The following is a 24304-nucleotide window of genomic DNA, read 5'->3' as shown; positions in this document are numbered from 1 at the left end:
AATGTGAACAGTTGCCAGGCAAAATGGCATGCTACTTTGCTCTGAAAATAAACACACGTATCTGCACAGTCTACAAATTATGCAGATTAAATATCTATTAACCGTTGAGCAAATAACAGGCTTAAAATATTTCAAGGCTAAGAATATTAAGCAATTTTTAAATTAAATATTCTCTTTATCAGATAGAGGTCTTTTATTAGCCATGAATGTCTGCTTCAAAGATAGGAGAAAGATCATCTGAGCCATGATCTCAGAGCAAGACCTTCTGGCTGGTATAAGGTAAGGTTACCAGATGTCCCCGTTTCCTAGGGACAGTCCCCAGATTTACAAATCAGTCTCCTGATGAGATCCACTGAGGTTGAAAAGTGTCCCCGGATTCATTGAAAAAAATCTGGTCACTTAGTATACAGGGCATGGTTATCAAAGTAGCACCTGGGACACAATTAAACCGAAGACCAGTCAATCAATTCCTGGCTTACACGTTGAGGTGATGCCTCTGAGTCCATCTCCAACCGCGTTCTCATATATAGGAAACACTGAAACCAGATATTCCGTGTGGGATGTCAAGTTGAGGAGCTGCACGGCCGAGGCTGCCCCATCTAAAACAACCTAAAAATACACACAGAAGTTGTACTGAGGGATGAGGGATGAGGAAGAAATCTGATTTTGTTTCAAAGAAGATGAAGTCCCTACCAGAGGAGAATGGCAGATCAAGTCGATGGATTATGCCAAAATGGCAAAAATTAAACAAACCCCTGTGTTGCAAAGAGAACGTCAGCAATATCTAGGCAACATGATGACCATGTACATACACAATAGACAATCTTTATAGAATTCCTTCAAACCATAATAAGTACAAAATGAAATCTTTAGTCTCAAAGTCTCTGAAAATCTTTAAATGAAGCGAGGTACCAGACTTTGTATGATGAAAGACAGGCTGTGAAGCTTTGTGTATTCAGCAAATGTAAGGTCCAACACTGAACAGTGATTCCAGATATTGACTACTGTTTCATAGAATTCTTTGTCAGCGTGGTGGGAGGATATAGAATTGCTTCATAAACCCATCTTATTTCGAATGAATGTATGTAAATGAAAATATCAAATGCTGTGGAACAGTGCTCATGTAATAATGAAGTCACTGCAGTACCTCGCTTCATTTAAAGATTTTCAGAGACTTCGTGTTGCCTAGATATTGACCAGGAGAATGAGAAATCAGGAAGACCAAAATTTTAATAAGGAATGGGGAAAACTTATCTTAAAAACCACTGTAAACAGACAAAATCGTTTGTAGGAATGGAATAACACTTCTAGTTTAAGGGTGAATTTTGGACACAACGAAGAGGCAAAAGATTTGGCTTATTATAAAAGATGCAGGAGAAATGATTAACAAATAGGACCCACAAAGGGAAGGAGGGAAGTACAGGAGATTCTGTGGAATCTTGTTTCTATGTTGTATGTTGGATATATGTAAAATTTTAATCTGAAAAACCAAATAAATGTATTTTTTAAAAAAATCTGGTTTTGTTTGCATTTCAATGAGAAACTACCTAATTTGTACATTTCAAATCAATACATAAACCGAAATGCAACTGTCCTCTGAAATTCACGCGCCTCTGAATTTTGTGATGCACTTCTCCAACGAGTGTTTACAAAAATGCATATGTTAGAGGGCAATGTGCCTAAATATGCACATGAGTGAAAATAGCATACACAAATGGATCATAGGGTGGTCCCCACTACTGATATTGCCAGAGCTTAGTTTGGCATACAAACCTCAGCAGCTCATAAGGATGGAGGATAATAATAATAATTGTTTGTTTGTTTGTTTGTTTGTTTTTATTTCTGTACCGCCCTATACCCAAAGGTCTCAGAAACTCAATTCTATTCACATTTAAAGGCCGGCTTACCGGGTTCACACTTTACAGAGCAATGTGAGCACAAAAACACTGCAATCCTCAGAAATTCGTGTCACTCTGAATTTTGTAGTACAATTCTCCAGTCAAGTAACATGTACAAAAATGCACATGCTAAGTTAAGAATACATATATTAGTGAAAATCACGTACCAAAACTGCATTCTATTTGTGGAAATTGCATTGGGGAAATGTGCACATCTGGCAAAAAAAAATTCCATATAAAAAAGTGCACGGCAGAAGAAATTCACACAAAAATGAAATTCACGCAGACAAATTTTCAGCAGGATCCCACACCCCCTGAAATCACTAACTGATGTGGAAATGTGGAGGACTGGACGTAAGATTGGAAAGATGAGAAACTGAAAGCAAAGAAAACTGACATATTTGCCCATTCCTAGCAACTCATACTGCTTGCCTTCAATCAGAGGCAAGCAGTGCAGTCCCATGAGTTCTTCTCTGATTTGGACTGTTAGGAATGTGCCATTGCTAGTGCCCATCTGGTTGATCCAGCTAAGTTTAAGATATCAAAGACAGGACCACTTACCTCTTTGGGAATCCCACCCCTAGAGGGGTAATAGACCACCCTATATTTTTTAGGTGGTATCACAGGAGGGTTCCAGATGAGGCGTATACTTCTGGATGTTACCTCCTTTATAGCAAGATTGGTTGGGCTCAGGTGGGCTCCAGTATTCACCAGAATGTCTTTGAGAGGGTCATCACCTGCAAATTTGGCAACCATTTCTTATTATGTGATATTGCAGAAAGAGCTCTCGATTTGGAGTAGAGAGATCTGATCTGAAGTCCTCACATGGACATGAAGGTTGTTGGCCAAAACTGTGGCCCAGTAAATACCTCTCAACCTAATGTTACTCAAGAGACTGTTCTGAGATTAAAAAGGGAGAGGGGATCTCATATTGCAATGGTGGAGAACCTTTGGCCCTCCAGGTGTTGCTGGACTACAAATCACATCATCCTTGACCCTTGCTGGATGGGGCTGATGGGAGATGGAGTCCAGCAACATCTGGAAAGCTATAGGTTTCCATCATGGTTGTGCAGTGTCATAAGCAGATTGGAGTTGTAAGATAGATTCATGTTTCACCTGGAGGACAGAAGACATGGCAACACTCTTCACATACCTGAAGGAGTCGCCACATAGACAAGGTCAAAGATTATTTGCCGTCCCAGAGCACAGGACTTGATTTGAAGTTGCAAGAGGGTAGGTTCTGGTTGAAAATTCGAAGGAACTTCCAAACGGTGAAACCAGTTTGACAAAGCCACTTCCGAGCTGGGGGGTTGCGGGCTTCACGCCCCCTCCACATACGCGGGGGCTGGCTCTCAGCCTCTGCGCGATTGAGGGAATCCCCAGCTGCATCATCCCCTGGGCAACCAATTGGCGTGGCCTGTGCTATTTAGCGCTGATGTGGCCGGGGATCTCCCTCTTGTGGCAGCTTCAGCTGCTCCGGTTTCCCACCCTCCCACCCTTTAGGTTTTCTTTCCGACATTGCTATGGACCTCGGTTGGTCACCGTTAAGGGGCCTGGTAGGAATTTTTTCCACTTTGCAAATTGGCACCAGCCACTTGGTTTTTGCCTACCTCATAGCAAATCGTCACAACTTTCTTGGTATTGGAAGTTAGGCATTGGTATCGCTCTGTAGATGGAAGAGGGGAGGTAGCTCCATCACCTGCCCCACATATTGAAGGGTAGTCCAATAAAGGATTCTGGGGGGTGTGGCCCTGTCCAAAGCCTATGGAGGTGAGGACCTAAGGCACGCCCCCGAGCGGTGACCCCGGGGGAGCTCCTAGTTGATGTGCATCAGCAGGACCCCCCCTACTGGTGGTTAACCCTTCCCGGACTTCAAGCAGACAGGCTGAAGCCAGATAGTCGTTAGGACCAATGCCTAAGCCAATACCGCTCATTACCTGTAACCAATAAAGTTGTAGCCATTTTTAGCCCATTGACCTAAATAATTGTGTCATGTGTCTTTATTTCCACCAGGGGGAGGCGGGAACTCGCCACGCAATGGAGCCAATGGCCTAGAAGGGTGGTAGACTCTCATGGAGGAACTTCAAGCAGAGAAGGTTTTGTAAGAAAGAATTGTCTAAGGGTTCCTCCAGACAATTAAGCATTTATCCCAATTTGTTCCCACCAAATTAGATTATAACTGGTCTTCATTTTTTTTATAATGGTATATTTTACTGTTGCAACCCACCCTAGGACCTTATGGGAAAGGGCAAGTCAGAAATCTAAGCACTCAATCAACCAACCAGTCAATATTGAGCATTTGTTCTGATTTGTTTAAAGGGTGAATGAACATCCATCCTGCATTCACCCTTGTTTGCTAGCAAGGCGTTTACATGTCTTTCTATTAGCCCTGTGTCCACCCCCACACTTTTCAATGCATATCCCTGTCTGATTTAAATTTCCTTTAAAAAGTCTGCTTCCTTCTTAAAGCGGAGTTGCTGTGCTAGGGTGACAGGCCCGTGAATCTGTTTTACTTGCACAAAACTAGATTTCCACAGAGCCTAGGGCTTGCCGATCAAAAGGTTGGCAGTTCGAATCCCCGTGACGGGGTGAGCTCCCGTTGCTCGGTCCCTGCTCCTGCCAACTTAGCAGTTCGAAAGCACGTCAAAGTACAAGTAGATAAATAGGTATCACTCTGGCGGGAAGGTAAACGGCGTTTCCGTGCGCTGCTCTGGTTCACCAGAAGCGGCTTAGTCATGCTGGCCACATGACCCGGAAGCTGTACGCCGGCTTCCTCAGCCAATAAAGCGAGATGAGCGCCGCAACCCCAGAGTCGGCCACGACTGGACCTAATGGTCAGGGGTCCCCTTTACCTTAGATTTCCGGATATGTGCTTGAATCTGTCCCACCAAACACTGACGGTGTGGAGTCTCCCTTAGAAGACGTGAAACCCAACAAGGAAGGGGTGTTCACATCACCTGTGTTCTCTTCCTTATTCATCTCCTTGATCCGGGAACACAAGACCCGGGTGAGCCGGCCGGCCAGAGAGCTGAGCAGAGGGAAATCCAGGACATTGTACACTGTCAGTTCCAAAGGTTCGGAGGCCACATGGCGCAACTCTGCCTCGTCTGCATTTTTCACCCCTAGGAAATCGAAGTAAACCTCTGAGTCCCAAATTAAGTAGGTACCAGGTGGACAAATGACTTGACAGCTGAGTAGTAAGAGTTATGAATTGAGACATCCTGCATCAAATGGTTTCTCTGCCACAAACTCACCTAGCTGATCTTTGGCACAACTCTCTCTCTGAGCCTTCCTTCCATCTATCTACAACAGGGTTTCCAGCTGTTGCTGGACTACAACTTCCATCATCCCTAGCTGTGCTGGTCCCGTGGGTTTCCGTGAGGCGAGGTGCAAGTCCAGTCCGAGGTCGAGGGAAGTGTATTGAGGCTGTCCGTCAAAGCTGAAGCTGGGTCCAAGGCAGGGAGTCGGGTGAGGTCAGGAGATCCGGCAGGACAGGGTGCAGGCCAGAACTGGCTACCAACAACATTGCTCCCGCAACTTGGGAATGGGGCTGGCTGGCTTTTATCTGCCCCGAGGCATAGGGCGGCCCCAGTCCACAGGTGACTCACCTCTCCTGGCCTGGAGGCGAGCACTCCTGCGGGAACTTAGTTCCCTCCGCCTCTCTGCCCTGAGCCTCTGCAGCTCAGGAGAGGCTGGAGGGTTACCGGACCCAGAGGCAACCTCAGCTTCCTCTGATGGGGCTGAGGGTGGAGCACCTGCAGGCAATGGGTTCTCCATCACCTCAGGAGCCAGAGCAGACTCAGCTGGAGCCTGCAAAGTGCCTGGAACACCCAAAAATGTATACAGGCATTCCCACCACTTACGCAGAACTGATTCGCACATGACTGTGTATATGTGCGGAGCCAGGAAATAAATAATTCAATTTTTTCTAACCTGAAATGGTGGAAGAGAGCTCGGAAGTCCTCGTGGGTTCGTGGGGAGACCTTCTCCAGAGCCCAAAGAGGATGAGAAAAGTCTAGAAAAGAATACTCTAAGGCAGGCATCCCCAAACTCGGCCCTCCAGCTGTTTTGGGACTACAACTCCCATCATCCCTAGCTAACAGGACCAGTGGTCAAGGATAATGGGAACTGTAGTCCCAGAACATCTGGAGGGCTGAGTTTGGGGATGCCTGCTCTAAGGGCTCCAGAATGGCGCCCTCCAAAATGGGACCTCTCACTGAGGCCGCGCTACCCAGCTCAACAGCTGTTGGGCAGGAAGCTGTATTGCAGTGGACTCCCCCCTTGTGTGTGTTTCGCTTACATGTACAGGGTCCTGTAATGTAATGGCTAATAATAGTGAGCAGGCATAGCAAATCATGACCAGGCCTTCTGGACTTCGGGTTGATACTAAGGGGCTGTCAGTATGAGATGGCAACAGAGGGTCTGGCGAAGAGTCTTTTTGGTACTAGAATTCTAAAGCACTCAGGAAGAATGAAAAGTCTCCAGTTCTTGACATTTCCCATGCCATCAAAACACTCATTTTTTTAAACGCAAATAATAATAACAACAACAACAACAATAATAATAATAATAACAATAATAACAACAAAAATAACAATAATAATTTATTATTTATATCCCACCCATCTGGCTGGGTATCCCCAGCAACTCTGGGTGGCTCCCAACAGAATATTAAAAACACGATAAAATATCAAACATGCAAAAACTTCCCTAAACAGGGCTGCCTTCTTCAGATGTCTTCTAAAAGTCAGATAGTTATTTATTTCCTTGGCATCTGATGGGACAGCGTTCCACAGGACAGGTGCCACTACCGAGAAGGCCCTCTGCCTGGTTCCCTGTAACCTCCCATCTCGCAGGGAGGGAACCACTAGAAGGCCCTCGGAGCTGGACCTCAGTGTCCAGGCTGAATGATGGGGGTGAAGACGCTCCTTCAGGTATACTGGGCTGAGGCCATTGAGGGCTTTAAAGTTCAGCACCAACACTTTGAATTGTGCTCGGAAATGTACTGGGAGCCAATGTAGGTCTTCCAGGACTAGTGTTATGTGGTCTTGGTGGTCACTCCCAGTCACCAGTCCACGCCCCTTCAATTATACTGGGCTGAGGCCATTTAGGGCTTTCAAGGTCAGCACCAACACTTGTAATAAAACAAATCAGAAGCCCACGGAGACATGAACTCACCAACAGCAAATATCTCTATTCCCATATCCTTCAAGGTCTGGGCGGACGGACTGGCATCATCCTGAGATTTGCCATCAGTCAAGAGAATGATCAGCTTGGGGGCTTCTGGCCGCGCACCAGCTTCAGGCCTCAGGTTCTGTTCCAGGACATGCGTCAGCGCCAGTCCTTGGAAAAAGAAAATATGAAAGGCAGAAGGCTTGGGTTGGGGGGACTGACATGGTTAAACAAAAGCTTAGAGGAGGCAAGCAAGAACTGGAAGTGCCCTACTGAGCAATGCTCAATTTCTCCCTTCATGTCCTCTCCATCTTATCATGGAGCTGTGGGTGACATCTTGCCCACTATGGCGCAATGTACTGTATTTCTGCTTATGTTACAATAATACTTTTTTTTTTGTTGCATTGACACCTGCAGTTGTTCCAACCTAATTTTGACGTCCTGATTTCATATCTGAAGTTGGTTTTGTTCTGCAAGCTCTAGTTTTTTTTGCAATTCATGTTTTTCACTTTTCACCATAATCTTTCTTTTTCACAATGCAAGAATTCAATATTTTATTAAACACGTAGCCAAAGTAGTACAATAACTATAAATCTAAGTGACTTAGATAGCACTGAACATGACATGTATAGCATTGAAAAATGGCATGTATATCTATGTATAGCTGGAGGTATGCAAAAAAATGTATTCCCTTGGGATATACAGTATACTGGGGAACAATTATTTTTTTTCCATTTCCTGTTGCATGAGATTTTTCAACTGTTCTTATATGTTCTTTCAATGCTGATTTCAAATCTGAAATCGATTTTCATGTACGTGCTATAGTTGTCTTTCAATTTCTGACTTTTGCCAATATGTCATATTTACACTGGGGATAAGTGGACACTGACACGTTGATCTATCCTAACCAGATGATAATTATTGTTTCGCAAACTCTTTATTTTTATAGTTTTGCAACCTAAATATTTTTCAGATCAGACCGTAGCTTCTTCAAGTAGACAAAAATGTGTAAACATTTGAACTCAGCATTGAAAGAACATATAAGAACAGTTGGAAAATCTCATGCAACAGGAAATGAAAACAAAAAATTGTTCCCCAGTGAATTATTTCCAAATCTGTGTCAATACACACACAGTGCAATATGCAAATATTATGGAAATCCTTTTTTAGGGTGGGGAGGGTGTGATGCAAATCCTCTTTTCTTTTTCTTGCGATGCCTAACCGCCGCTCCACCTGACCCAGAGAGGCAGCGAGATTTACCTGTGAATGTGTTGCCTCCTTTATACTGCAAGCTCCTCAGGGCCTCCAACACCTCATCCCGGGTGGAGTATGTATTCAGGTCCCATTCTGTACGCGGGTCACTGCTGTACTGGGATAAGGCTGGAAGGGAACAAGGAAGCCAACAGGAAGTGGTCAGAGAACAAGCCTGCAGGGGGCGCAGTGGAGACAGGATTCTGTGGTTTCTCCAGGTAGCCTTGGGAGGCTCCCATCTGTGACTTCTAGCTCATCATTTGCAAGACAGGAGCAACATGGACCCCTATCATAGAGGTATTACAGAGAGGAACAAGCAAAAGTATGTGAAGTTTCTCAGGTTTAAAGCCTAGTATAAACTGAAGTGTCTCCATCTCTATTTTTTGTTGGGTCCAAAACTGCTATATGAACAAATGCCATGTCTGCATTCATAGAATTCTAATAACTGTAGTTAGATGAGCAGGCTGAACTCTCAGTTAATTATATTTTTGCACAGAACACTATTATTGTATTCATTTATTTCATAAAATTTTATATACTCCCTAATTGTTTTTTTTAAAAAAAACAGACAAAAACCCTCAATGTGGTTTACAAAAATAATAAAACAATAAAATTATTGGTAAAAACAGATAGAAACAACTATTTAAAACAATTTTTAAAATTAAAATCAGCTAGAGTAGCTGTTTGCAAGTTCGTTTCCAATAAGACATTGTAACAAGTTCTCTGTATCTAGAAGTTGCTGTTCAATTTTATATTTCAGCTGCTAGATGTTTTGTATCAGTGCATCCTCAAATGTCTTCTCAAAAGCCCTGTTGAGCTCAATGGGTCTTACTTTAAGTTGACATGCATCAGATTGCACTATAAATCTGTAGGCCTTCATTTTTTGTCCTTTTCCCTCCCCTTTGATATTTCTATGTATTTTTAACACCCTGTGACTTAGGAACAAGGAAGGAATTTGGTTCAGTTTTGCATTTCAATGTGAACCTATCTAATTTGAACTTCAGTCAACCAAAATTCCATCCTTCAAAATTTGCACCTCTCAAAATTTTGTGATAGAGGTTTCCAAACCTCCCCCACAAAAAAGTGTACAAAAATACATTTATTAGTGAAAATAGCATACAAAAATACATTATATTGGGAGAGTTGCTTGCCAAAACATATGTACCAGGAGGAATATGCACTGAAATGCTGAGAATTAAAACTTTAAAAAGCAAACAGGTGCAAAAATGTAGGAAGTGAATCTAAAGCTGGAAAAATGAGACATTGAAATGGACAGGTTTCCCTCCTATGGCTTGTATTACCAATATTTTATCTACCGTATTTTTCGCCCTATAGGACGCACTTTTTCCCCTCCAAAAATGAAGGGGAAATGTGTGTGCGTCCTATGGGGCAAATGCAGGCTTTCGCTGAAGCCTGGAGAGCGAGAGGGGTCGGTGCGCACCAACCCTTCTCGCTCTCCAGGCTTCAGGAAGCTATCCACAAGCCGTGGGAGAGCTGAACGACTTCGCACAGCTCTCCCACGGCTTGCGGATAGCAGCCTGTTCTGGGGGCTGGGGTCGGGGGAAGCTCGGGCTTCCCCCGCCCCAGCCCCGCACCTGGGGGGAGGGGAAATAATTCCCCCCCTTTATTTCCCCCCCAAAAAACTAGGTGCGCCTCTGGGCCGGTGCGCCCTATGGGGCTAAAAATACGGTAACTTTTAATTTTGTGGCTATGTTCTGTATTTGAATATGACCATATTTTCTGCAATAACATTTATTATTATTATTATTATTATTATTATTATTATTAGGAAACGAGAAAGATAAAGAAGGCTTTGGGTCAGCTAACCATTAGGTAGCCCTGATTCCCAAAGAAAAAGGATGCAATGTTTTGCATTGTCTCTGAACTGGGATACTTGGCAGAGTAAAAGCTCCTCACCAGTGGTGTGCGGTCAGTGGACTAGGGGAACTAGGTGAGAACCCTAAATGTTTCCTTGATGCCTCCTTCCCAAAGCCCAGGAAGCTTCTGCCTGGCACAGGAAGGGAGGTGAGATGCTCACAAGCATGACGTCCCCCATCACCCTCGCAAGCTGGCACCTCTGGTCCTAACTGTCCCGCTATGAAAACATTCCCCACACACAGCGGCTCCTCACCCACTCTTATCTTGTCCTGAGCGATGTTGAAAGGTGCGACCAAACCAGCCAGGAATCCTCGGATGAGCCCAAAATTGTTTCTCCCGATGCTCCAGGATCCGTCAACAAGCAGGACGATGTCGGTCATTGCAGAGGTGTCACAATGAAAGTGAGAAACTGTGGCGAGAGGGCGGGTTGAGAAAGGGGGTGCATAGGTGTGCTCTTCATTTAAATACGAGAATGAAAAGAACCTGCAACTCTGTGTGTAGTTAACCTTCACGAGAAGAGTAGCAACCCAAAACCTATCCACCGAGAGCCAGTGTGTTGTAGTGGTTAAGAGCGGTGGACTCGTAATCTGGGGAACCGGGTTCGCGTCTCCGCTCCTCCACATGCAGCTGCTGGGTGACCTTGGGCCAGTCACACTTCTCTGAAGTCTCTCAGCCCCACTCACCTCACAGAGTGTTTGTTGTGGGGGAGGAAGGGAAAGGAGAATGTTAGCCGCTTTGAGACTCCTTAAGGTAGTGATAAAGTGGGATATCAAATCCAAACTCTTCTTCTTCTCTGGAAGAACCTACAGAGGTGCTGTGATCTCTGGCACACCAACCTTTGCTGTAGAGCATGAATAGGGAACATGTAGGTTCTAGATGTCCAACTCACTCCACCCAGTGCCGGATTTACGCTTCAGGTTACAGACTCCGCCAACCCAGAAATAGTACCTCGGGTTAAGAACTTTGCTTCAGGATGAGAACAGAAATCGCACGGCAGTGGTGGCAGTGGGAGGCCCCATTAGCTAAAGTGGTGCCTCAGGTTAAGAACAGTTTCAGGTTAAGAACGGACCTCCAGAACGAATTAAGTTCTTAACCAGAGGTACCACTGTATAACCTAAACAAGCTATAGCTTAAGACCCCACTCTCTTGGGGGCCCAAAAAAATGTAAAGGGGGGGGGATTGGATGTACATTTCCAAAATATAAGATAAAAAACAAATAAAATAAAACCTACATACAGCAACAGTGTTTTGTGTTGTGTAGGCTCCTATGATGTAAGTCATGGGTCCCACCTGCTAGCCTGCTCCCTAAAATATCACTGGTTTGCTCATTTCTATATATAGGGTGCCTACATTCTGCTATTTATAATTATTAGTAGTTTGCATCATATATTTACACCTATTATTATTTCATTTTATAGGAAGATTCTAGATTCTAACATTTTAAGTTAGAGGTTAATAATTATTTCACTATTAATATACTTCTTCTTAATTGTATTTCACTATTAATTTATTTCTTCTTAATTGTATTTCAGTTCAACAATTACTTTGATAAAATACATATTTTGTTATGTGCAAATGGCTTTAGATACCTATTAGGTCCATAAATAACCATATAGCATATATTCAGCGCAAAAAACAGCGACAATTTGTTGTTGACAAAGGACAGCTGGACATATAAAGGGCCCCATTACCTTCAGTCGCTTAGGGCCTCATCAAACCTAAATCTGGCCCTGGTTCCATCCCCATGTGGCCAAAATCCATGGATGGTGGGATCTGAATTAGACCTGGGCGATATATTGATATATAATCCAAAGGCAGTTTGAAGTCCATATTGAGATATCAAGTTCATAATTTTTGACCTGGCAATATATTGTACATCATGAGATGGGTGCTATGCAAAAATCACAATGTGGGGAAAACCGTGAAGCCACTCAATGCTTCTACATAGCTCCATCCTTATTTCAGATATTCAGAAATTTAGCTGGCGATACATCATGATGTTGAAAACCAGATATCGCCCAGCCCTAATCTGAAGTCCACCAACATTCACTGTATTCTGCTCTGGTCAGACCTCACCTGGAGTACTGTGTCCAGTTCTGGGCACCACAATTCAAGAAGGACACTGACAAACTGGAACGTGTCCAGAGGAGGGCAACCAAAATGGTCAAAGGCCTGGAAACGATGCCTTATGAGGAATGGCTAAGGGAGCTGGGCATGTTTAGCCTGGAGAAGAGGAGGTTAAGGGGTGATATGATAGCCATGCTCAAATATATAAAAGGATGTCATATAGAGGAGGGAGAAAGGTTGTTTTCTGCTGCTCCAGAGAAGCGGACACGGAGCAATGGATCCAAACTACAAGAAAGAAGATTCCACCTAAACATTAGGAAGAACTTCCTGACAGTAAGAGCTGTTTGACAGTGGAATTTGCTGCCCAGGAGTGTGGTGGAGTCTCCTTCTTTGGAGGTCTTTAAGCAGAGGCTTGACAACCATATGTCAGGAGTGCTCTGATGGTGTTTCCTGCTTGGCAGGGGGTTGGACTCGATGGCCCTTGTGGTCTATTCCAACTCTATGATTCTATGAACATCTAGAGGACCACAGGTTCCTCATCCCCCTGTACGGCCTTTCAGGTATGTGGAAGAGGAGTTAGGGGTTAGGCATGGGGCTTTGACTGGGACATTCGTGAAACGGCTTGTCGCAGGTGGAAATGCAACCGCACGCCCAAATGGAGAGCAGAAATTTAGAATCAAATAATGATGACAGATTGCTCTTAATCAAGCACCAGCTCGCATTGTGCATAGACCACCGGTGCGCCGGGGGCAATATGGCAACCTCCTGAAACAAAGACCTCTTAGGGAATCTGCCATGATGTGATTTTTGTGTGTGCTGTCAGGTCAAATCCGTCACTGCTCTAATCCAGCTCTTTGTTTCTTTATCCCAGCAAGGCTTGCGTGATTGCCTAGTGCAATGTTAACTATCATTTAGCCCCTTGGGCTGAAATTATTCCGGTGATTTCTCTTTATCAGATCCAGTCTCTTTCCAGATTGTGCCTTCCAAACCATGTGCATTAACCCGCCCTCTAGCCTGCATGTTGACGGGTTGGCATTTTCTTCCAGGTATGGCAGGTAATAAGGGATTAACGCATGTCCCTGAATACCAGGTGCACTTACTAAAAGAGCTGAAAGGATAGATCCTAGAACTGTAAGGGACTTCAAACTGCCTTTGAATGATATATACAACCCCCTGCAATTCAGTAATTGTCGCCCAACGTGGGGCTCAAACCCACAACCCTAAGATTAAGAGCCTTGTGCTCTACTGGTGACTGGGAGCGGCAGCCAAGACCATATAACACCGGTCTTGAAAGACCTACATTGGCTCCCAGTACGTTTCCGAGCACAATTCAAAGTGTTGGTGCTGAACCTCAAAGCCCTAAACGGCCTCAGTCCAGTATACCTGAATGAGCGTCTCCACCCCTATCGTTCTGCCCGGACGCTGAGGTCCAGCTCCGAGGGCCTTCTGGCGGTTCCCTCATTGCGAGAAGCAAAGCTACAGGGAACCAGGCAGAGGGCCTTCTCGGTAGTGGCGCCCGCCCTGTGGAACGCCCTCCCATCAGATGTCAAAGCGATAAACAACTACCTGACATTCAGAAGACATCTTAAGGCAGCCCTGTTCAGGGAAGTTTTTAATGTGTGACATTTTAGTGTATTTTTGGTCTCTGTGGAAGCCATCCAGAGTGGCTGGGGAAACCCAGCCAGATGGGCGGGGTACAAATAATAAATTATTATTATTATTAATGACTGAGCTACCCCAGGGCTCACTAAAACTGCAGCTACCCAGGATGCAGTAAGGGGGGCCACAGGAGAACATCAATGCAGGATGATGCGACTTTGGAGGGATTCTGTAGGAGTAGATTTCTGGTGTTGCCAGAGGGTTGACTAAGTGACCACTGAGCTCCCATACTACTCATCGATTTTACGTCAAAAGCTCATATGAGGACTTTTAGAGCTGGATGTTCTCTAGACATGTAGAGTTACACTTGAAAAAACAGCCATGTCAAGGAGCCTAAGAAACAAACCTCACCTCTCCGTGCGCTTTCTCTGGATGTTTTCTCTCGGGCCAGATAGTCCATTTCAAATTCTGCTAGGCTTGACAGAGTCGTCTTCAGGGTTGTTGGTGCCGTTGACATCACAGTCGGCTCGGCATTTGGCAAATATTCGCTCGCCCCTTTGGAAACAGCTTTTTGCCGCCTCTTCTCTGGCTCTTCCCTTCCTGTTTCCCAAAGCATCAAAAGAAGAAGAGTTACCCCACACAGGAACGGACAATCTTTGGAAGGCGTGCCTGTAACAGTGCTGGTTCTGAAGCGATTTTATGGGGACGTTGGGGCACATTATGGAAGAAAAATGCCTCTCTCTTGGTCGCTGGCATTTTGTTTTCCAGGAATACCTCTCAACGATGCTGTGCCATGACATAGTGTCACAAATAATAATAACAATAAAAATAATAATAATAAATCCAAGGGGAAAACAAAATGGCTGCCAATGGGACAAAAAGGGTAATGGTGAGTTTTGCCTCATCCTTCCAAGATATGCCTGCCTCCCTCCCTAAAATGTAAGAAAGCTAGGAGAATGTGACTCCCCTCCCTTCCACCCTCTCCCACAAAATGTCAGCTGAATGTCCAATTCTTGAACCTTCAGCCCAGGTGTCGTTCAAACCCGCTTTCCTTTTTGACCTCTCCACATACTTATCACGGTTGGCGTGTCACTGCGGGCGGGTGGTGAAGTGGCTTCAGTCTCCAGGGTGTATTCAGCTGCTGGGGTCTCTAAAGGTGCCTCTGCCTTTTCTGGAGCGCCTGTTGGTTGCCTCCTGTTACTTCTGGCTTGGGAGAGGTTCTTCAGCTCCTCAACTGCAATGGGGAAAGCGGTGGTGGCAATATTGGAAAACAAAAACTCGCTGGCTCTTTTGGGGGATGGCTCACTCTGACAAAAGGGCTGGAGCTGCGCTCCCCAGTGTTCCCCCTCCACCGGCTCCACTTCTGCTGAACCCCAGCCATTGATAAATACTCCCCCAAAAGCAGGTCTCAGGCATGTTCTGAACAGCACCCTATTTTGAAGGTGCTCCTCACACATTCTCTGCTTGGGGTTCTTGACCATTCCTCGTACCGAGATTCTGCTTCTACCCAGTGGAGCCAGGTGCATTATGGGCAATGGAGAACCGCCTTGCCAACCTCAGTCAGCCCCCACCTGCCTGCCTCCATGTTTACAACAAGTGGGCACTGCTGCCTAACAGCTTCCTCAGTCCCAGTGCTGCACTTGTAGAATCCAGCAGGGAGGTCGATGGGGGCAAACTAGAATTAATTGGCTCCACCCGCCATTTGTTGTGGTCCCATCTACTGCTTATCTCCCTGACTTCCACCCTACCAATCCCAGTGGGTGGCAGACACTACAGCTTCCACTTTTCCTCCCTGAGCTTTGCCTCCATTGGTCAGTTCTCAAGTAGCGACTCTGTTTGATCCAAGTTCTAGTTATAGGTAGGAAACCGTGTTGGTCTGCCGTCGCCGAAACAAAATTTTAAAAATCCTTCCAGTAGCACCTTAAAAAGGTGAAGGGACCCCTGACCATTAGGTCCAGTCATAGCCGACTCTGGGGTTGCAGTGCTCATCTCGCTTTACTGGCCGAGGGAGCCGGCGTACAGCTTCTGGGTCATGTGGCCAGCATGACTAAGCCACTTCTGGCGAACCAGAGCAGCACACGGAAACGCCATTTACCTTCCTGCCAGAGTGGTACCTATTTATCTACTTACACTTTGACGTGCTTTCGAACTGCTAGGTTGGCAGGAGCAGGGACCGAGCAACAGGAGCTCACCCCATTGCAGGGATTTGAGCCGCCAACCTTCTGATTGGCAAGTCCTAGGCTCTGTGGTTTAACCTAAGTTTGTTATTGGTATGAGCTTTCATGTGCATGCACACTTCATAATAATAATAATAATAATAATAATAATAATAATAATAATAATAATTTATACCTCGCCCTCCCCAGCCAAGACCTGGCTCAGGGCGGCTTACACCAGGTATAAAAACAATTGATTAAAATACAACTTTAAAACAAGATTAAAGTACAACATTAAAATGCAGAGGAAGAAGTTCTGAAGAAGTGTGCATGCACACAAAAGCTCATATCAGTAACAAACTTAGCTGGTCTCTAAGGTGCTACTGGAAGCATTTTTTTTATTTTGTTTGATCCAAGGATCCCCACTCTGTCCCTGTGCTGCTAGGTCAGCCTTGCTTCTGCTCTGGACCTAAAACTGCCCCCTAGCCAAGACTTGAGCATCACAGTCCGCAGCACCGAGAGATCAAGAGAGCGAAAGCCACACTTACTCACAAATTTCCTCTTGACAAAGAGGGCCTCCTGAGAACCGTTGAGGATGTAGATCTGCAAGGTATACTCTTTCGTGGGACTCAACCCTCCGACCGTCGCTTTGGCGGTCTTGGTTTTCAGCATGACCTCCTGCTCAGAGTCACCTGGAGCAGCCGGAAGAGAGGACCGTGAACTTTTTTCAACAAGGAACATATTGCCTGACTCTTGATTGTGGGAGTCGGTCCCTTCAAACTCTACAATTCTATGTAACATATTGTCTGACTCTTTATGGTGGGAGATTTGAGGCACATCCACTTTGAGTGTTGCACTTTAGCAAAAGAGAGGTGAATGTTGCCCTTTAATAAACCACAATGAACCCCATAGAATTAATTGGTATAACATGGAGCCAAAAGCCTGAACAGGCAGCCGATGAGCATACGCAGAGCGTCTTGCCAAAAGAAAAGAGATGTTCAGTCGTGATGCTGCGCAGTATGTTCTATTGGACTTCAGATGGATCAGTCAACTTGGAGTATTTTTTATTTCAAAAATGTGTTGGGTGTTGAAAGGGGAAGGAGCATACACAGAGAGCCTTCCAAAAAAACAAAGGAGGAATGTAATCATGAAGTCACCTGAATGAGACAATGGAAGGGAGCCTCTGGGCATATGCTGAGTGCAAGGTAACCTGAGGAGCCTGAGTTACCAAACTTCATATCAATAAACTCTCAAGGGATGGGGGAAATGTAAAACAAGCGTGCAGTGGGTATTGAAAGGGGAGGGAACAGTGAAACTTGCAGAAGACACATACCCCTTGTGTCAAAAAGGCAATGATTTAACAGCTGCTCAGCCTGCTGCAGAGCTTGCAGATATGTCTACAAAAGTGCTTTTAAAAAACCCCAAACTGCAGAGCTTCAAAGACTGCAGTACGTACACAGACTTAACCTTAGAAGCTGAAGCTTCTGTCTGCTTTTTCATAAAGGTCCTGAAGCTCTGGACGTTGGCTTTGGGAGAAGTCCCAGGCAAAGAGTATAAACCAACCTTTGCAACCCTGGTCAGTATAATTAACTCTTCTTTGGGTCATCCCTTCCTATATTCCAAAGCATCAAAAGAATAAGAGTTATCCCACAGCTACAGACCCTACCTCCTTAGATTATGCACGTGTGAATAGAAGAGGAAATCTTGCAGGGTCCAACTCGGTGCCTACAAGAAGCCCACAAGAAGGACTGAGAACCACTTGTGGTTCTAAGCAGATGTTACTCAGAGGCATGCCACTCCTAAGGCTACTTATGTTCTTAAGCACATTAGCTTTCTCATTCCACACCAAAAATGACGGATATAAACTATGAACACTTCTCACTGTCTTGTGAGCAGCTTTTTTTCTAAAGGCAAGTACAATTAAGCAGCTGAGTTAATTACATCACAGATAATGTGCTCAACGGATCAGGAATGCGGTAGCACCCACGAAAGTCTTGGAATGTACCCAGAGGAAGTTTGTATCTGATATTGCAAACCTATGATTATTATTAGCTCAAGGGGCTGGAATGACAAGCCTGCATATTTTCCAAACTTGTCGGAATTAAAAACAGGAGGGGTAATGATCCAAGAGGACAGGGGAAAACTTTGAAAACACCATTCCGCCATTGACTACAACTGTGTATGGACTATACCGGGGTTGGCAAACTACAGCCTGGGGGCCAGATGCGCCCCCCCCCCAGGCTTGTATATCTTACCCACGAACCCTGCCGCCTGCTCGGTCAGTCCCCTCGTGCTGGAGACGCCTCGCCACGTGGGGACTGACTTCCGCAACGCTGGCACGGCTTCTGGGCGGGCAGCGATACTGGCATGGCTTCGGATTGGCTGTAGGAAGTTTGTTTGTTTGTTTGTTTGTAAATCTCAACCATCTTTGTTGTAAAAGACAAATGCACACCCCCTGTTCATGATTTGTACAGTGGTACCTTGGTTTACAACCATAATCCATTCTGGAGGTTCGTTTGTAAACCAAAACAGGTTGTAACCCAAGGCGTGCTATCGCCAATGGGGCCTCGCCCCCCCCCCAAAAAGGGTTGTAATCCCCCCAAAAATGGGTTATAATCCAAAAAAAGGGACACGCACTTCCGGGTTTGACATGGTTGTAATCCAAAATGGTTGTACAGTGGATGCTCAGGTTGTGAACGTGATCAATGCAGGATGCACATTCGCAACCCACAGTGTTTGCAACCCGTGTCTGCGCATGTGTGTGTTGAGATTTGGCACCTCTGCGCATGCGCAACTGCCAAAACCTGGAAGTAACCTGTTCCGGTACTTCCGGGTTTCAGCAGTCCGTAACCCGAAAAAACGCAACCTGAAGCGGCTGTAACCCGAGGTATGACTGTAATCCAAAACGGTTGCAAACCAAGGTACCACTGTATCTTTCTGGGACGAAACGCACCCTGACCTCCTCACCATGTACCTGCCATGGGCTTCACACGAACTTTGTATCCGTTGGCATTTCCTTCCGTTTCTTTCCATTTCATCTGCAACCTGTCTTCTGAGAGGACAGTCAGTTTCAACCGGTTTGAGCCTGAGGAGGAAACCATCCACGCCTTTTAAACTGGAGACAGAAAGGTGCTTTCTTTCATACTCTGGGTAACTCTGCAGGGAAACTGGTCTCAAGGTTATATATTGAAAGTAATGCCTTGAACTTGGTCCGGGAGCAAAAGTTGCAGATCATGCAGGGTTGTCTGTGTGTGCTTGGCCTGGGATGAGATTGCTGGCTGGCTGCTTGCCTTTAAAGGTGAAGGTCGTGCAAGTGAGCATGCACCTGCATGGAATTGGGTCCCATTCCATGTGCTCTTTTAGTCCTTGAGGTGTTTTGTTGTTTAACTGGGGAAATTCCACTGGAGTATACTAAGTGCTCTCTCAGCTCCCTGATGGGTTGATAAGTAACAGTTGTTGTTCTCTGCTAGCTAACATGTGAGTGTTTAACCTTAGATCAGGGTACAAATGTAATGAATTTCAAATTGCCATTTTGAAGGAAATTGCCTTTAGTCTTTGTTCAGGCTCTGGGAGAGGGAGATGCCTCTCCAGGACCTCAACAGCCTTAGGGGTTGGAGTGCAGGCTAATGGAGCCTGAGAGAGAGAGAGAGAGCTATGTTTGTCAGCTCTGATTATAAGTTATTTTAATTCTTATAAAATGCTGAGTCTCTGCTTGACGTGCACAAGATATTGTACAACTGTTTTTTGTTCTGTTTCGAAGGAAGTTCTGCAAGCAACGTTTTGAATCAATCTAATGGTCTAGACCAGGGGTTGGCAAGATTTAACTTGCCTGGGCCAGTTCACTCCTCTGGAGATCACTTCCGGCACTGTGGAAGCGAGTCCCCACTTCGCACAGCGTCGGTTTAGTGCAGCGCGCGGGGACTCGCCGAGTCGGTGGCTTGGTTTGGGGGGAGCTCGTGGGCCATTTAAACGACCCCCTTGGGCCGCTTGTGGCTCATGGGCCACAGGTTGTCGACCCCTGGTCTAGATGATTTTTATTCCAAAAAAGGAGTCAGTTTTTATGTATCCAGTTGCTTCATGCTGCGCAATATCTGCAATATGCTCAATCCAGTTTGGGGGAATATGGCATTCTCTGCAGCCAGCTCTAACAGACACCAAGCCATTTGGATTTCCGCAATGCATTCTATGTGGGTCTTCCCTTGCACTTCATCTGAAAGTGCTGCAGCACGGTTGCTGGCAGGAGTGAGACCCCATCAACATGTAATGCCTATTATTATTATTATTATTATTATTATTATTATTATTATTATTATTAATACCCCACCCATCTGGCTGGGTTTCCTCAGCCACTCTGGGCAGCTCCCAACAGAACACTAAAAACATAATAAAACATCAAACATTAAAAACTTCCCTAAACAGGGCTGCCTTCAGATGTCTTCTAAAAGTCAGATAGTTGTTTACTTCCTTGACATCTGATGGGAGGGCGTTCCACAGGGCGGGTGCCACTACCGAGAAGGCCCTCTGCCTGGTTCCCTGTAACTTCACTTCTCATAGTGAGGGAACCGCCAGAAGGCCTTCGGAGCTGGACCTCAGTGTCCAGGCAGAATGATCGGGGTGGAGACGCTCCTTCAGGTATACTGGGCTGAGGCCATTTAGGGCTTTAAAGGTCAGCACCAACACTTTAAATTGTGCCTGGAAACATACTGGGAGCCAATGTAGGTCTTCCAGGACCAGTGTTATGTGGTCTCGGCAGTCACTCCCAGTCACCAGTCTAAACTCCTTCAAGTATACTGGGCTGAGGCCGTTCAGGGCTTTAAAGGTCAGCACCAACACTTTGAACTTTGTCCGTGCTGAACGATGGGGTTGGAGACGCTCCTTTAGGTATACTGGCCCGAAGCTCACATCAAGATTGCTTTTCAAAAACATGAAGCAGCTGAAATATCCATCAAGACATGCGTGAGTAGAGCACTCTATACAAAAATGTATCAGAACATTGAGGCAGGTGTGTGGAATTGCAATAATTCAAAACTTGAAAATCCTGGGGAAAGCTTGCATAAGAATTATTAGAGCATCGTCCTCGGGCTCCCAGACATCCTGGTTTGATAGGGAGGAAATATTTATGCAAGGGGGAGTATTCCATCGCAGAAGCCCCCACCTGCAGCTCCAAGAGCCCCCAGACAGAGCAGGTTTGCCACCTGAGTGAGGAAAAAGGCCAAAGGCATCGAGTGCCTGGGAAAAGACGTGAACCAGCATCATGCTAGGAATTCCAAAATATCCTTTTAAATTAAACATTTTGGAGAGATGCAGCAGTTCCAGTTATCCTGCTGAGCGTGCAACTTTAGCTGGCAGCTTGGAGGCCACCTGTTAGGAAAAATGTGAAACTAGAGAAAGTGTAAGTAACAGCACTCGACAGCCTTTAGCTCAGCAAGAGCAGCAGGTGTGTGACTGGGCACAAGCTCCCTTAAACTTCTTTGCAAGGAGGAAAGCTGCTGAATCGAGAAATGCAGGCATATTGAGTGTAGCACCTTAACAGCATCACCTTTTAAAATTTTAAATAGTTCAGCTGGAATTCCATCACTTCCACTGGCCTTGTTATTTGCAGTGCTTTCTAAGGCCCATTTGACTTCACTCTCCAGGATGTCTGGCTCAAGGTCAGCAACCACACTACCTGGGGTGTACGAGACATCCATATCTTTCTGGTGTAATTCCTCTGTTATTCTTGCCAGCTCTTCTTGATGTCTTCTGCTTCTGTTAGGTCCTTACCAGAGCTTCTCGGGGCTGCCGAGGGAAGCCCGGGTTCCCCCCCCCCCCCAGCCCCAAAGAGCAAAGCCAGCGGGATCCCACTCGTTGTCCTGGCTTCCTCGTTAGCCGCGCGCAACCTCTCCAGATGGGAGAGGCTGTGCGTGGCTATGGAAATTCCCCCACCTCCCGCAAAAGCCCACAGGAGCCACGCACCCTTTAAGGAGCATGCAGCTCCTGTGGGCTTTTCTACGAGGAGGGAGAAGGGACTGACTGGCCGTGTCAGTCCCTTCTCCCTCCTGGAGAAAAGCCCGCAAGAGCCGCGCGGAGCTTGTGTGCGGCTCTTGGGGGCTTTTCCTGCCTGCCTCCCCCCTGCATTCGCTCCATAATACGCACACACATTTCCCCTTACTTTTTAGGAGGGAAAAAGTGCGTCTTATGGAGCGAAAAATACGGTAAACCTGGCACTGTCCCCCAGTGTACTACAGCCACACCTCTTTTGAAAAATCTCTCCATGCAAGAAATGGCCAGGTGCATTGCAGTTCTGCAATGACGCCCCTAGGCTTCAGAAAAGTTGCCATCTCGCTGCCACCTGAATAGACCATCAGTGGTCCAACGGGACACAACAACTCAGCCATACATCTGTGTGCTTTTCGAGACACTTCCAGCTTCCTGCAAGGAAATTATTTTGGGGGGAAACAAAGCTGAGATTCACAGGCCGCCCTGGTCGAAGCAGAAATGAAGGGCATTCCATTCTTCAGAGGGGCCCATTGGCATCACCACACTGGAGCATAAACAGGGACAGGAAGCCAGACAAAGAGGGGATTCTTTTCCTGATCAAAGGAGAGGCTATTTTTGCCTCTGCTCTGACCAGCCTCCAAGCTGTCACTCTGGGATCCCCAAAATGAAGAGGAAGGAATGTTGGAGACCAGTTATGAAAATGAAGAGATTTTCCAGAGTTTCCTGATGACCAGCTTGTAAACGGGCTGCAGCCCTTTGAGATCCTGTAAATCTTCTTTGAGGTTGTGCTGTAGCAGCCCAACAACTTCTGAAGGACGGAGGGTTCCTCATCTCTGTGCTACCACGGTAGATGCCATGATAGAACCTGAGACCTTCCAACGCTGATCAATGACCCATCTCCATGGAACAGTAGACCTAGGTCATGAAGCAAATTCAGTCCTCACTCACAGGATCACTTGTCACCTTTAAGACACCTTTGAACCATGTAATTCAAGAGAGAGATTATTTTTTCTTACCCGGTTTTGGACACCTCCAGCACGTGATAAGAAGAAGAAGAAGAAGAAGAAGAAGAAGAAGAAGAAGAAGAAGAAGAAGAAGAAGAAGAAGAATAGGCTGGGTTCTCTCCTTACCTTGACCACACGCCTGCAAGGTGATGTGAGTTGCCAGCATTATGCAGGAAATCCAGAAAAAGTCAGGAGCAAGCATGACGAAGACCTAACATGTACAAAAGAAGAAGAGTTTGGATTTGATATCCCGCTTTATCACTACCCAAAGAAGTCTCAAAGCGGCTAACAGTCTCCTTTCCCTTCCTCCCCCACAACAAACACTCTGTGAGGTGAGTGGGGCTGAGAGACTTCAGAGAAGTGTGACCAGCCCAAGGTCACCCAGCAGCTGCATGTGGAGGAGCGAGGAAGCAAACCCGGTTCACCAGATTACGAGTCCACCACTCTTAACCACTACACCACACTGGTATCATGAAGGCCTATACGAAGACCCTCAGCCCAAGTGTTTAACGGGATGAAGTGTATCTCTGGGGTGAGCCTGGACATCAAATGATGGTTGTGGCTAATCAATGCCGAGGTCCAACATTAAACAGATCCAGCCCCAGAAATAATAACAATTGCTAACAATTGTATACCCCCGTTCAAAGATCAGAGGGTGGTTCGCAGCATAAATATGCAAAATGAGAACACAAAATACATAGCAAACATACAAAAACAAACCAGTAACCAAAGGACAATATGGTGGCCTCTCCCTTTCCATGGGGGTGGGTTTGCAAAAAAGCCCGGTCACAGCCACACCATTCATTTATACCACCCTAGCAGTCATAGATAACCCTCTCTACACAGCATTAAGAACTGGCTGAAGGATAGTCCCAAGACACACGCTTTAAATCACTAGATGACAGCAACAGGTTGACTACTTAGGCACTTGAAACACCAGGTATGCATTATATGCAAGCTGCATCGCACTTATTGCCTCCTGATAGCTGAGGGGCAGTAATTTAAAATCAAGCGTGACCGAGTGAGCCCAGGTGTGGTACTGTTCTCCCGCAGGAAGGAAGGAAGGCCTGAAGCACATGAAAACTCAGCTGTTTCTGCTGCCGTCTGTGATATGGCCTCACTTCGTCACGTCAAAGACTGGCAGAATCCAGCATGCACAGGGCACCAACTGTTCCAGGGCCAGGGGTCTTGGCCGTGACCACCATGTTATTATTATTATTTTGAATGTTCTTTATTGGCTTTACAAGTTTCACAATCATAATACATATCTTATTTCTTTTAAACTTTATGCTTTTACTCT

The 24304-nt window shown here is 45.7% G+C and overlaps 1 protein-coding gene across 1 annotated transcript in view; it reads right to left on the bottom strand.

The window, feature by feature from the left end:
- COL20A1 (collagen type XX alpha 1 chain) overlaps nucleotides 1-24304 on the bottom strand; it is a 126543-nt gene that overhangs the window by 96652 nt on the left and 5587 nt on the right. The window contains exons 2-12 of the mRNA XM_028735787.2: nucleotides 23131-23215; nucleotides 18996-19106; nucleotides 16570-16713; nucleotides 14938-15099; nucleotides 14277-14465; nucleotides 10453-10608; nucleotides 8331-8450; nucleotides 7077-7241; nucleotides 4856-5020; nucleotides 2460-2635; nucleotides 480-609 (exon numbers count right to left, since the gene is read on the bottom strand). Of these exons, the coding sequence (XP_028591620.2) occupies nucleotides 480-609; nucleotides 2460-2635; nucleotides 4856-5020; nucleotides 7077-7241; nucleotides 8331-8450; nucleotides 10453-10608; nucleotides 14277-14465; nucleotides 14938-15099; nucleotides 16570-16713; nucleotides 18996-19106; nucleotides 23131-23206 (1594 nt within the window). The 5' untranslated portion in view covers nucleotides 23207-23215. The remainder of the gene's footprint in view (nucleotides 1-479; nucleotides 610-2459; nucleotides 2636-4855; nucleotides 5021-7076; nucleotides 7242-8330; nucleotides 8451-10452; nucleotides 10609-14276; nucleotides 14466-14937; nucleotides 15100-16569; nucleotides 16714-18995; nucleotides 19107-23130; nucleotides 23216-24304) is intronic.

This window comes from Podarcis muralis, chromosome 5, assembly GCF_964188315.1.
Source record: "Podarcis muralis chromosome 5, rPodMur119.hap1.1, whole genome shotgun sequence".
In the NCBI taxonomy this organism is placed as follows: domain Eukaryota; kingdom Metazoa; phylum Chordata; class Lepidosauria; order Squamata; family Lacertidae; genus Podarcis; species Podarcis muralis.
This window is presented reverse-complemented; position numbering and strand designations above follow the sequence as displayed.